This window comes from Bactrocera dorsalis, chromosome 1 (assembly GCF_023373825.1).
Source record: "Bactrocera dorsalis isolate Fly_Bdor chromosome 1, ASM2337382v1, whole genome shotgun sequence".
NCBI lineage: Eukaryota > Metazoa > Arthropoda > Insecta > Diptera > Tephritidae > Bactrocera > Bactrocera dorsalis.
This window is the reverse complement of record NC_064303.1, coordinates 22112429-22127605: the sequence shown is the minus strand read 5'-3', so window position 1 is coordinate 22127605 and position 15177 is coordinate 22112429. Positions and strand designations below refer to the sequence as shown.

Here is a 15177-nt window from a genome sequence, read left to right as displayed (position 1 = left end):
GATCACATGTAGCGGAACGTCGATTACATAGCAGGTAAGCGATCAGCTTAGGCGGCAGTAGGTGAATAAGGCTGCGGCGGCACGCTCAGGTAAATGAGCAGCTCAAAAACAAAAGTAAACTTAATTTGATGCTAACATCTAGACTGAAGGTAAGCTGGTAGACTGCTCGCGCTGAGCGTTAGCAATAAAGTGAGTCGCACAATAAATTGTTGGTCGTGCTTTTAGCGCAAATGAATTGGCGTAGCGCTGCGTTCAAAACTAAAGCGAAGGTGTGGTGTGTCATTCAAAGATCTGAGAAACGGAGAGCGCGCACAAAAGAGGCTTGCGAGCGTGGCGGCACTTCCAATACCCATGTAAATGTAAATATTAAACTAGTGACGATTAGGCGAGCTTCTGAGCGCTTGGCTGGAATGGCAGAGCAACGCTTTTGACTTTGTATGCGCTGGGTGTGCCGCTTTACGGCCACATTTGTCGCGCTCAGTTGTGCTTCGGCTTTGTTGGCTTAAACGCGTATCACTTTTCGGAAAAGCGTTTTGTCTAGCGGTTTTTGGCGGCGTGTGCGTACGTCACTTAACGTCTATCACTTTTTGAATTAACCTTTATTTCATTTCCCTTTCGTGGCTTATTCTAATTGCTTTTTGTGCGAGTTTTCGTTTTTCATAAATTTATTTCGAAAATGCCGTCAGGCCACAAGACAAGCTTATATAAGCAAGTATAACAAATTGTACAAGTAATATTAGCGGGTAAAATAAATTATTTAAAATATGGTCGAAAGTGTAAACTACAAAATACTAGTAGTTGAGTTCAAAGTGCCTACGTGGATGTGAAAATATTGAAAATCAGTGGAAGCAAAACGTGTGTAAACAGCGTGAATATATGCAAAAGCGTATAAAAATATTGTATTATAACAAAAAAAATAAATACCAGATAGTTAGGTATGATGTGATCAAAGCGACAGTGCGCATGTGTTTAGTAAGGTCTGTGTATGGAAATGAAGGTTGAGAAAATAGTTAGATACAATGCTGCAAGCTTAACTAGCAATAAAATGAACAGGTAATAGCTTGAAAGAATTTCGATGAGTTTCAGAAAGTGAAATCTACTATTTGATACACAAATATATTATGAAAGTTGTGCGCATAGGAAAATGGAGGGAAATGCGTGATTAAAAAAATATGGGAGACAGCTTCTTAACAGATTAAAAATGAATTAGCCTGTACTATAAATTATAATTTTCAAAAAAAAAAAAAAATTTAAAATTTTTTTTCAAATTTTTTCTTAACAGATTAAAATTGAATTAACTTATATATACTATAAATTATATTTTTCAAAAAAAAAAATTTTTTTTTCAAAGATTTTTTAAAATTTTTTCTTAACAGATTAAAAATGAATTAACTTATATATACTAGAAATTATATTTTCCAAAAAAAAAAATTTTTTTTTCCATTTTTTTCAAATATTTTATACAATAAATTAAGAAAAACTTTACCAATACCTTTTCGAAGTAAAGACTATTAAACGTTTTTATTATCGATCGCCAAACTATGTCAGAACCCAGAGAGTTAGTATTGCCCCATCAAATGCTTCCTAATATTAATATCGCGGCTGCAAAAGGAAGCAAATTTCTACCAAAGAGGAGTTTTTGAAACATTAACTAAACAATTATTTTTTGCATTGTATGTAGGTTTCAGTCCCATAGTTGTGCGAAACTTTTCATAAAGCTTTAGGTAGCGAGTTGACTACTGAATTATAATAACTTCTAACAATTTCAATATAGGAGATAAACATACGTCTAATTATCGTTTGCGGTCAGCCGATGAGAAGAAATTAATAACTGGCTAGCATGCCAGAGTATTTATGAATCGTATAGGGACTTCCCATACGTTTCTGAGAAAGACTTCGTTAAGGGGTCAGAAGGGTAATCTGCGTAAAAGATTGAGTGTAGTGTTTGCTGTATGACACGTAGCGCCGTCCTGCTGGAACCAAATGTTGTCCAAGTCTTCCTCTTAAATTTGCTTGAAGAAAAATTCGGTTAACATTGCGAATGTGATGGTTACGGTTCCTTCTTCATTTTCGAAGAAAAATGGGCCGATGTTTCCACCAGACCAAAATCCGCACCATACAGTGATTCGTGCTGGGTGCATTGGCTTCTCGATGATTACGTGTGGGTTTTCTGTGCTCCAAATGCGACAATTCTGCTTGTTAACGTAACCATCGAGGTGGAAATGAGCCTTGCCTGAAAAGATGATTTTTCGGTAAAATTTACCATCCTCGGTCAAACGATCTTCTGCCCAATCTGCGAACTGTAGAAAAGTGAATAGCGACCCATTTCATAAATTTTAGACTTTTTACTGAATATCTGTCACTTTCCGAATGGTATTTGGCATTTCCAATGTCGAAATATATATAATTCAAATTTAAAACATTAGATGGCCCACCCGTTACAACAAAGGTTAGCTCGCTTCTGTTCGGGAAATTTCGATGTCAAAGAAGCACCTCGCTCTGATCGACCTATTGTGGAAAAAGGTGGATAAAATTATTGAAAAGATTAACCACGACCGTCACATAAGCAGCTAAGGAACTTAACATTCATCATCAAACGGGTTTGAAACATTCATAAAGGCTGGCCACAAAAAGAAGCTCGTTGTTTGGGTACAACATGAACTGTCTGTGAAAAATTTAATGGACCGAACTAACATCTGCGATCCCTTGCTGAAACGAAATGAAATTAAACCATTTCTGAAGCGAATGATAAGAGCAGACGAAGAGTAGATCAAATACGAGTATAATGTGCGAAAAAATCATGGTCCAAGCCTAGAGAAGCTCCACAAATGGTCGCAAAGCAAGATTAACGCCTCGAAAGGTTATGCTGAGTATTTGGTGGGTTTGGAAAGGAATCATCCCCTTTGAGCTGCTCCAGCCTGGCCAAATGATTGATTTTACATTTTACTGTTAACAACTGATAAGATTGAAGCAAGCAATCGAAAAGACGGCCAGAACTGATCAACAGAAAGGACTTTGTCTTCCATCAGTGCAACGCTAGACCATACATATCTGTGATGACTCGGCAAAAACTGAGAGAGCTTGGCTGAGAAGTTTTGATGCATCCACCATATAGCTGATGGATAATGTCTCCAGCGAAAAAATATATAAAAGTGGTCGACCAAAATGGTACATATTTGGTACATTAAAGTGCATTGTAAATATAGAGAAAAGTTGCAGTTTTATAAGAAAAACGAAAAGATTTTTTCGACTACACAATATGTCTGTGAAGGGTATACAAGTAAAGAGTTTTAAACAGATATTCAGTTTTTTCATATTTAGGTTGAATTATCTGATCTCATCTGAAGCCGCCAAATATACTAGTCTTTACTAGAATTGACAAAACTAGTCACGAGTCGATAAAATATTTCTTTTTGAAGTGGAAAGAAATACTTGTAGATCGTTTTGCATGCCGAAGTCAGTACTGTTCCATATTTTTTTGAAACCGAAAAGAGAGTCAACGTAACTCTCAATAGTTAACGCTATATGTTATAGGATATAATTCTAAACTTTTTAGACTTGCCGTGTCAATATCAATCGTTTAAGAGAAAGCATGAATTATTTCAGCAGGCCGCTACAATACGAGGCATGACAATTAAGTAATGAGACTGATTCCATAAAAACCGTATATTTGAAAATTATTGCACAACTCTGCCATCCCCTTCAAAGCAGTCCCCTTGGGCAGCTATACAGCGATTCCAGCGCGTTTTCCATGCTTCGTAACATTTCTGGAACGCTTCGACTTGGATGTCCGCGAGTACCCTCGTCACGGCCGCCTGGATGTCCGCAATCGACCCAGATTGGTTCCTTTGACCACCGATTTTGTTTTAGGAAACAAAAAAAGTCACAGGGTGACATGTCGGGCGAATAAGTCGGCTGTTGCAACACGGCGATCCCTTTAGAGGCCAAATACTGGGACACGCTGAGGGCGGTGTGGCACGGCGCGTTGTCGTGATGAAGGATCCAGTAACAAGCGATGTCTGGGCGCAACCTGTTGACTCGTTTTCGCAATCTTTCGAGTACTTGATTCACAGTTTCTTAGGTCACACACTACGTGAATCCATCATTTTATTGAGACCCGTCAACTGACCAAAGAGTAATTTGACTCCACACTACTTTTTGTAGAAGACTACCTTTGTTGAAGGTCTATGTAGAAGCAACTGTAAGAGTGACTTGTGAGAATTCTAACATTTGAATAGATGTTGGACGTTTTAATTAGGAATTAAAGAATCTCGAAATTGTAAAGTCATCAAAGCTTGTGAAATATTCTCAAATATTGATTTCAAATTACTATTAACTAGAATCGCTTGAATGTAGACTGTGAGATATGCATTTTTTTACGCTTCTTCTTTTCCTATATATTTCATAACTACAAACTCAAGGTTGAGTTCAGATTATGGTGTACTAGATGACTGTATTATGGTCTGTAGTCTATTCGCCAAGTATTTTATAAACTTTTCCTCCTAAGATTTCATGAATTTTCCATTTAAGACTAGCCGCCAGGCTAGATCAGTAAAGGTTAATGGTTCTTTTAAAAGCAAAATAATGAAATTTAAATTATTCAAATATTGGAATTAAAAATTAGAAATTTTTCTTTTAACAATATCTGTAGTTATTAGTGTGGAGAATAGAAACGCAAAAGGCAATTTAAAAAAAAAAAAAAAACAAATAATTATCTTAGCTGTCTATGAGCACATGCAGAGACAAATAAGATAAAACAATTATCTAGAGAAGGAAAGAAAAGGTCAAATAAATATATCTGTGTATGAAATATTTCAGATAACAAAAGCAAATAGCAGAAAAAAAATGAAATAGCACAAGTTGCTTCGAAAGCTATTATAACCGTAGTAGCCAGAAACTGCGAAACCAAAGCGAAGAAAAACAAACAGAAAGAAAACAGTGCAAAACGCATAAACAACCAAAGCAACAATTAAGAAAATACGAAATAAGTACACAGCAAAAACTATAAAAACATTCACCATACATTACACAACACACAACCAACACACCACCGAACATGTCCGATAACGGTGAACAACAAGCGTCCACACAACCGGCCGCCGTCTCACATCCGCTGCAGGATATCGCCTTGGATGTGCCGGACGATGCTGCCGGTGGCAAACAAAACTGGGTTAGATTCGATGATGACGAGGCGGCCCATAAAAATGCCAACAACAACAACAGAAACACCAACGGCGACGATAACATAGGAAATGCCACACGCATTAGCCCAACCACCGTCAGTAGTAGCAGCGGCCGAGACGCGCTGGCTGCAGAACTAGCAACGACAACGCCAACTCCGGCAAACCGGTCAGCCCCCGCCGCTCTACTACCAGCGCCGCCCAGTCGTAAGCAAACATCTGTGGCTACCGCGTCAATACCAATAACAACGGCAACAACAGCTGCCATAGCGCGACCGCGCTCACCGCTCAGCGGCGCAGAGAGTGCAAGCGGTGCCGAAGCGATCGTGTCAGCACCAGCACCTGTTCAGGTGAGTAATCAAACAATGACAACTTTCATTTCCAAGTTTTCTTTTTCTGGCGCTTTATTCTCAACGTTACAGTGAGAACAGTTAGCTTGTTGTAAGCTCTTTTGTTGCATAGCCACGCGTAGAGCTTTTGGGGGCGCATAAACGCACAAATTCTCCTACGACGATAGTAGCTTGTTGCCGGATTAGCGAGTGTGTGTATTATAGAGAGCACGCACCTTATTGTCAGTTAGCCACTTTCGTTTGCACCAAGTGTGACTCGTTCGTGCTTTTTATAACGCGCCACTTGCATTTACATTGTTATGAATAAATATATATTACTTATAATTATTATACATATATGTAGAGACTTCACTTTTTATCTTTCCTCAACTCATTATCTTATTTGCTTTTGTGTCACCTTTCGCATTCTACTCAGCTGCAGTAAACTTACTCTGTGCATAGCAGGTATTTTGTTTGTGTAGTCACTACACGAAAAGATCATAAAAAGTGCAAAAAAAAAGTTTAGAATTAAGAATGAATATTTTTTTTTGTACTACTTCGAGATACCGCGCTATTTTTATTCACCTTTCAGTTGCCCAGCGGCATTTCATTCAGTCAAAAATGCGTCATTTGTTTTTTTGATGCTGGGAAATGAAAAAACGACATCTAAGCAGATAGCGAAATAACAATATATAGCTCGGGTTACCAGGAAGACATTTTATAATTCATTGCTATTTCTTGAGGCTAAGAAAAAATTATATTTTTTTTAAGACTGTTATATATTTCCTAATATCTTTCATGAACTTTTATTGTAAGCTCCATATATAAATTTTATAAGCAAAAGGTTTTGACCATACAGGTTTTCAGAAGTTGAAGAGGTCTATATGGAACGCGTTACCGTAAAAAGTTTCTTAATAAAAATGTGTAGTGGTCATTGATTTCTTCAAATACAAGAAGGCAATGTATTAAGAAATGTCAACTAAAGTTCATAAGTTATAAGGTTATATACAATATATGACAGGATAAGAATAATAGATCAGATATCAATATTCATTTATAGAGAGATTCATATCCAGGTCTTCTACATTTTTAAAGAAAAAACATAGAAAATTAACACTTAATGGGAAATGTTTGTTATCATTCGAAAGAACATTTTTTCGCACTCATTCTTTGAATATTATCTCCTAGAAATGTTGACCGCGGCTACGTCTCGCATGATCCATGCGTTGAGTACAATTTTCGTTGACTCGTTCGAGCATTCCGACTAATAACTGCGAATGACACGTGTGCTGTTTTCCTCCTAGACCTGAATCGAAGCGGGATTGTCCGCATAGACTTTAGACTTTACATATTCCTACAGGAAGAAGTCTGGCGGCGCTATATCACATTATCTTGACGGGCAATCGACCGGCCCAAAACGTGACATTATCTGCTAAGCGAAGTTTTCCTTCAATAAATCCATTGATTGCAACGATGTATGGGAGGGTTGCGCCAGCTAGTTGAAACCAAATGTCGCCTAGATCGACAGCATCAAGTTCAGGCATCAAATAGTCGGTTATTATGGCGCGATAACGGTCTCCGTTTATGGTTACGTTCTCACCGGCCCACAAACCTCACCAAACCGTTGTTTGTCTGGACGAAATGACAGCTCTTAAATCTTTTCAGATTGCGAGAGGGAAGCGATGTCACTTGGAATGGCGGAGCGGCTTCAATTCTTGCACAAGCTGTATTTTGAACGTTTTCCATTTAAGATCTCGAAGTAAAATGCGCCAATTCCTTCATATGTCAGTCCGATTTGCTGCAAATAGCGCCGAATCAAGTATTTACCTTCCTGTACACTGACAGCTACAGCAGCTATATTTTCTTCACTGCGTGCTGGATGTGGCTTATTCGTTGGAATAGCCAATAATGAATACTGGGTCTCAAGATCGAAAAAAGTCTATTGAAAAAGTACCTCTACTTGGATTACCTGTTAGTTAAGCTGAACTGCTTTATAACCCTGCTAGGAACATCAGCATACCGATTCTTAAAACATCAGGAAACTTTTACTCATAGCATTTAATATATCTGAAGCTACATAAGGTTAGTCTGGTAGGCTAATAAGTTAAAACTGGTCTACGTTTTGATTCAGCGATACTAGCTGGAGTGCCTTTTCGTAGTCCATAATCACCCCCTGGGATGCTGGCGTTTGACGCGAATTTAAACGGAATTTCGCATAATACCCGTACAACACTCAGTGCAAACTCGTCCACTATGCCATAACTATAGATACCTTTGAGACTTGACATCCTCTAAAAGTAAAATCAGTCTCTAACGCTGCCTTTCTATTCTAGATAACTTTGACCGTATGCGAAACCATACTTGAAATATCTAAAGTGGTTTAAAGGACTGCTTTATGCCTCACTCCGGACAGTATACCATTATTTATTATTTTAGAAAGTGCGTTCCAAAGTAAACAGGACTTAAACAAAAACAGAACAAATAGTTTTTTCAGCAAAATCAATTTATTTTATTCAAAATAGTCTCCTTCTGCTTCAATACAGCTTTTTGCAGGGTCCAAATGCCTGTCGACCGAGTGTTTTAGCTCGTTGGCCGGTATGGCCGCCAATATGCCTTTTGAATGGCCCCTACGTCATAACGCTTTCCTTTCATGAGCAAATGCATATTTCCGAAAAAGACGAAGTTGCACGGTGCCATATCAGGTGAATACGGGGGGTGGATAAGGGTTAAAATGTGATATTTGGTCAAATAATCGTCCTTCGAATGTTGGATTTTGAGTAATTTTTGGTCGTCAGTCAGTTTGTGTGGAACAAACCGTGCACACACCTTTCGTAAGCCCAAATGTTCGGTCAAAATGTTTTGAAGGTGTTCAATTCCATTTCCATGATGATGATGATTTCGGCTGATTATTGATGAATTCACGCACAATTTCGATAGAATTTCCGGTGATCACGGATTGGCCCACATGTTGATCGTCATTTAATCAATCATCGCCATAGACTTGTTTCATCAATTGGAACGTTTCGCTAACAGTTTTACCAATTTTAAAACAAAATTTTATGTAGCCTCTTTGTTCGAAGCTCATTTTCGCACCCATAACACAAACATACTGACACTTAAATCGCAATAACTTCACTTCCAATCAATAAAATGTCTTGAAATTGGACAGTCGATAAAGATAGCAGATTCTAACACGCCAGTCGCCTTATAAATATTGCCACCAGGGAGCTTTAAATTCAAAAAGTCCTGTTTACTTTGGAACGCTGCTTATATATATTATATAACACGTACGTCGATTAGCTTTAAATAAAACCTTTCTCCAGACAAGTATGGCATATTTTACCATATAAATTATATTTATCATTTAATTAGAGCTAAAAGTTCTAAAAATATAGTCAAGTTGACGACAATGTGGAACGTAATTAAACTCATAACCAGATTTATTTATAAGCACATGGAGTTCAGAATATAATACAATTTTATTTATATGTAAGTTTATTTAAAATGTCTGGTTCATAAGGTGCAACAATATATTTCTGCAACAGCTGTGCTTCTAAATAAGGTGAATTCGCTTTGTTGCACCTGTTTACATCGGATCATTGAAATGTGGATAATTTAACTGCCAGCACATTGCAAATGAAAATGTTTACTTGCCGCTAAAAGTGTTGTTTTTAATTGTCGCAAACAGATTTTATTAATTTTTAATTGTGCTCTAGACTTAAAGCAAGTTATAAAAGTCAAAGTTCGAGAGAAACCCAGATTTTAAATTCCATCGCAGATCTGAGTTGTGGATTGAAATGGGAGAAGGTTGGAAACACTAATTACACTAGTGTAGTGTCATTTTTTCATGTTGTGTTGTATTAAAGGGGTGCTGGGGACTACCCACTACCATTTAATTTTCTTTTTTAATTTTTGAACTCAAATTTTTACTCAGAACACCTTAACCCTTTATAGCATCATGTGACAGATATGTTACAAACCCTTTTGGAGGGTACAAAACATAGGAAAATTAATTTTTCCCTTTTTAGTATGATGTAGTAGCACTGTCACACTCCGTATTTTTCAATTTTAAAATTCTCTGGTTTTTTATGTATTGGCATCACTTATAAAACGGTACTTTCTTTTTCGCTGTGGTAAAGTTAGTGAATGCACGTGCTTGCAATTACCGAAAAGATAAAAATAAGAAAATTTTCAGTGTTTTAATAAAATATTTAGTGGAAAAGTCCAGGTAAGTTTACTATTATGTTTAATTTCTATAAGATAATACGAAAAATGTTCACTAATACAATATATAGTGAAGTTTAGGTATGTACCATTTCTGTAACATTGAGTAATAAGGGTCACTAAAAATTTGTTTTTGTTGATTTCTTATATACTTCACCAGAATGGCGTCTCGTAACTTATCTGCTGATAAAATTCTTGAAGAATTGATGAATTATGAAAGTAGTGAAGATGGGTTCGAAACTGACGATAATAGCCTTACAGATCCCGATTTTGATCCTGAGGGCGATATAAGTTCAGACTTTGAACTCGATTGTGAGCAAAATGACGTTCTTTTTGAAAACGAAAGGGAAGATATTGACGTTCGCTTAGAGGAATCAGCCATGCCTACAAATGCCACTCAGAAAGGATCGTCACATCGCCCTAAACCAAAAATGAATGTAGTCTGGAAGAAAAAGAATATTGAACTAAACGAACATCAAATACGTTTCACTGGAAAGGAAGAACTGCCTGCTGATATTTTGGATTTGGAAACACCCATACAGTTTTTCCTAAAAATATTTCCTCTTGAATTAATCAAAGATATTGCGCAACAAACTAACCTATACATAAGGGAAAAGGATCCCAACAATAGTTTCCATGTATCCGAAATCGACGTTCAACAATTTATTGGGATAACATACATGACGTCTTTGGTGCACCTCCCGAGAGTGACGAAACATTGGAATAACGAAATCGGTACATCTTTCATAAAGGAAACATTGGCAGCGAATAAGTTTGAAAAATTGAGACAATGTATTCACTTTAATGACAATTCTAAGATGCTTTCTCGTGATCATTCCCAAGCTGATAGACTTTTTAAAATCCGACCAATATTGGCAAAACTAAACGAAACTTGCAAAAAAATTCCGCTACAAAGTCAGCTATGTGTAGATGAGCAAATTTGCTCCACCAAAGCTCGACATAACCTAAAACGATATAACCCTAAAAAGCCGAAAAAATGGGGATTTAAAATATTTGTACTTTGCGACACTAACGGATTCGCGTATAGTTTTGAAGTGGAATCTGGAACTGAAAATATTTTGAAACCCGGAGAACCAGATTTAGGTGCTGCTTCAAATGTTGTCATGAGACTGGCCAGAAATATTCCAAAGAACCAAAACTATAAACTTTATTTCGACAACTATTTCACGTCATTGTCACTTATAGAATACTTGGCCAAGGAAGGAATTCTTAGTTTAGGAACAATACGACGAAATAGGATACCTGGCTGTAAATTGCCAACAGATAAGGATATTTCGAAAAAGAGCCGTGGTCACAGCGTAGAATATGTTGGAAATGTGCGAGGAATAGATATAGCCACCGTTGTCTGGAAAGACAACAAAAGTGTAACTCTTGCTTCTAATTTCGCTGGTGAGCTACCGAAGTCCACAGTACGCCGCTATGATAAGGCAAACAAAAGTTACATAGATATTGAAAGACCTTATATTGTAGCCGAGTATAATCGGCACATGGGTGGGGTTGATCTCATTGACAGCATCATGGGCCGCTATAAGATATTGCTAAGAAGCAAGCGATGGCACGTTCGTCTACTTTATCACTTTTTAGACCTTGCAATGTCTAATGCTTGGCTCTTATACAAAAGAGCTCATAAAGAAAAAAAATTAGAGGGCAATCAGTTGTCATCTGCTGATTTTCGTTTAGAAGTTGCCACGGTGTTGTGTAAATTGGGTACAAAGTCCCCTATGAAACGAAGAGGAATTGAAGCGGAGATACAATCTAAAAAGCATAAGGGCCCAGCTCAACATGTTCCTCCTATGGCACGAATTCGTTGCAAGCGTCCAGGATGTGTTGGAGTATCACAAACGGTATGTGAAAAATGTGGTGTGGCTTTATGCTACAACAAGCAAAACAACTGCTTCAAAGAATTTCACACTTCTTAAAAAACATGTAAATATTCACGAAATACAAATATTATTATTTAATGAGCTTAGAGACGTTGTTACATAACGTGACATATCTGTCACATACCCTTTTTTGTTGTTTTTCACCCAAATAAAAAAAAAAATTGTTTAAACTATAAAACACGTATTTCATTTCTATCCGAAATCTATTAGAAACGATACAGTTTTTCCGTTTTTACTTAGTTGAGTTATAAAGGGTTAAGGGTTTACATAGGTTTAAAATCGATTTTTTTATTGTCTTAATAAATTCTTCAACACTTCTAATAATAGAATATTGTCGTAATATTTTAAGTTAATCCAAGTAATAGTTTCAGAGACACACCCTTGAGAACTTGTGCGCTCGAGGCTAGCTAAGCTGCGCCGTCTTTAAAAAATAGCGTCGCAATGGCCGATATTAAAATATTTTTTTCAGTCTTAGATCAATTTGGTACCATAAATGTTATTAGGTGTGGTTTCTTCCTATCTCTCTCAAAGTAATTCCAATACACTTATTCCAACAATTTTTCATGTCCTCGAAAAACTTTTCGTTACCACTTTTTGGGAGGGCATTCAGCTCCTTTATCGATTTTTTTTTTATATCTTCGAACCTGGAGCGGCGATTTCAGTTTGGGGAACAAGAAAAAAATCACACGAAGCCAAATATGGTAAATACAGTGGTTGATCTATGGTATTCATTGCGTTTTTGTCTTTAAATTCAATCAAAATTGTGGCTCAATGCGATGGTGCATTATCATCTTTTAAAATCTATGAATTTTTCTTTCACAGCCGTTAAAACGAATGTTCTCAAGCAAACGCCTCAATACGGCCAAATAGATTCTCTTATTGACCGTCTGTTCCTCCGAAACAAATTCATGAGGCACCAAATCACGGTTTTTGAGCGACATTGGTGTGTTTTTTTTAAGTTCGGGTCGTTTTTCCCCTTTATTCAGATGATTGTTGACTTATTTGCATGTCAAACTCAGAAATTGTGAAAAAGGGCATCAACGCCATACTCCGAATGCTTGCAGATTCCCTAACGGAGACTAAACACTTTTTCAAATGAATATCTATTTCGATGTCCTGCTTAATTTCAAAAATATTTTTAAATGGGTTTTAATATTGTCTTTCCTTTCCTGCTTATTTTGCATGAAACATTCTTATAACTTTCAAGTTGAATGTGGTTTGAGTAGTTTTGTTGAATAGATTTAATCAAGCAGTTATTTAATAGGAAAATATATAAAGAAAGTGTTGCCAATATTGTAGTTTATCACTATATATATTATACTCCGGAATCAGTAAAAGCCACTTAACAAGATATTGTATTCATTTTGTTATTGTACTTACATATAAATAAAGTTCAATGCACTATTCAGCATGCTAAAAACGAAACCATTACATAATACTTAAATGTTCCTCTTTATATTTACTAAATTAAAATAACAAACAAATTTTCGTGTTCATCCAAATCAAAAATACCATCATGCGCCTTACGAGTTACGAGTGTATTCTGCTTGGCTTTGCGTGTGGTCAGCGCAGATTCGCGATCAAAATGGAAATTTAAAAAAATCGTATCCAAAGCTAATTTGGCGCTTAGTGCCTCTCTGACCATAATTCATATGATTTATAAATATGAAGCTTACGAAAACATAAAAGGCAATTAGCAGGTTCAATTTTTTTCACAATAACATGTTTTATAATACCATCAACGGCACATGGGCAGATAGTTATGTATATCATCTATAGCCTTTGTTGGCAGACCAAATTTCATAAAATATTTTATTGTTTCCCTATTTGCATGTTCACCAAGTTGAATAATGGAGAGTTGGAGACTTTATATTCCTTCTGACGAAAATCATGAAACTAATAAAGTGTTATTTTGACCGTTTAAAGTCTTGCTTACTTGTGACTTCCATAAAAAGTAAACGTAATGTCTGTATTAATAATTTATTAATAACGAATCATTTAAAAGAGACAGAAATAAATCCGTTGTCATCCAAAATCTATGGTTATATACTCCCATATAACACTCAGAGCTCCTACTGTATAACTACTTAAATAAAAAAATCGAATTAATTTACTTAATAAGAAAAAAATATCTTTACATAGATCTTTATCTTTAACTAGCTGACCCCGCAGCCGTTGTCCTGCGTGAAATTATATGGTTTGTAATGAAAAGAAAGTTAAATTTCTCATTTCATTTTTTTTTTTCAATGTAACGCAGCTTTATAAATAACATTTTTCGGTTTCTGTTCCGTTGTACAGAAAAGATGGTTTTCCAACTCGTGAGCACGCCACGGCCGTGTGAAAAAGATAGCATTTCCAAATTTATGCCTCACACTATGCGACTATATTTAGGTCCTGTTGATTGACATCTCAAATTCAATTTTCACTGGAAACGGAATACGTTTGAACTTAAAAGAGAAATCCTTAGACCTCAAAAGAATTCGTAGAATCAAGCATTCTCCTCCTTGTATTCGATAGGTGCGTCACAATCAGTCAGGTTCCATTACACACTTTCGGCGCTTGAAGATTGCGAAATATAATAACGACGGATCTTACTTTGAGACGCAAATGATACGGTGGCATACCAAGCCTGTCTAAAGAATTTAGTACTACCACTGGATAATTCACGGCGTCGTCTTCATACGACCGATCGATTTGTATGAGCGCAAGTCTCCCGGAATTTGACTTTAAATCTTCCAGTTGAAGTCAAAAACATCGGTATTTTTGGCAGCTAACATTGCACGTGCACTTAAGGAATCGTAGTTACGATAATTTGGTTAATGTCCGAACATTTGTGATGAGTTCATCTTTCGTGAATTGATAAAGGGAAGATGGAATTGATATCGAACCACCGGAAGTATCAACCGTTATTGTACCATTTCCAATTTTTAGCGAAGACGATGTAAAATGTCTTTGACAATGTCGATGTTTATATCGAAAAGTATGCGAACGTCATTTTCATTCCAGTGATTAACGTGTTCCAGCATTTGTAATTGCTGGCTTACTTCTCCAAAACTTTCACATATTCCCATATACCATTCACAGTAAACAATGACTCAAATTGAAATTGAAGTTGAACCGCGTACATTAATCAATAGCTACCGAAGATAGAAACAATCGTCGTTTTTCGGGTGGATTGTGTAAATTCGTCCTAATGCATTAGTTGATAAGACACCTGCATGTCAATCTACTGGTTGGCCTTGCTTTCTGCGTAACTATTCGACGATGCATTCCATGTATAATACCAAGGTATTTTCAAATAGAGCAATGTTCTCACAAACGAATCACTGACGAAAGTTGAGAAAAAACTCGTCAATGTTAATTTTGTTGCTCTCGATGTTTTCCACTGGCTATACTGTATTCTCTGGGTTGAAATACACTCTTTGGCCATTCTCCAAATTAACTGCGAGACGCACAACAGTCGGAAAACGTTCATGAATTGTAAAAGTAAATATCCTACAAAGCGCTTTATTGCAGTTCACGTATCGACCGTATCGTTCA

The 15177-nt window shown here is 36.6% G+C and overlaps 1 protein-coding gene across 7 annotated transcripts in view; it reads left to right on the top strand.

Annotated features, from left to right (window-relative positions):
* Positions 1-453: 453 nt before the first annotated feature.
* The window catches only part of LOC105225683 (uncharacterized), a 30885-nt gene continuing 16161 nt past the window's right edge, over positions 454-15177 (top strand). For 3 of the 7 annotated variants that reach the window (XM_049461818.1, XM_049461823.1, XM_019990030.3), the window contains exons 1-2: positions 469-1053; positions 4819-5530. In XM_049461818.1, the coding sequence (XP_049317775.1) occupies positions 5057-5530 (474 nt within the window). In that variant the 5' untranslated portion in view covers positions 469-1053; positions 4819-5056. Of the gene's footprint in view, positions 1054-4818; positions 5531-15177 lie in introns of all 7 variants that reach the window. The other 4 variants (XM_011204268.4, XM_029549930.2, XM_011204266.4 and 1 more) reach the window with 4 other exon arrangements.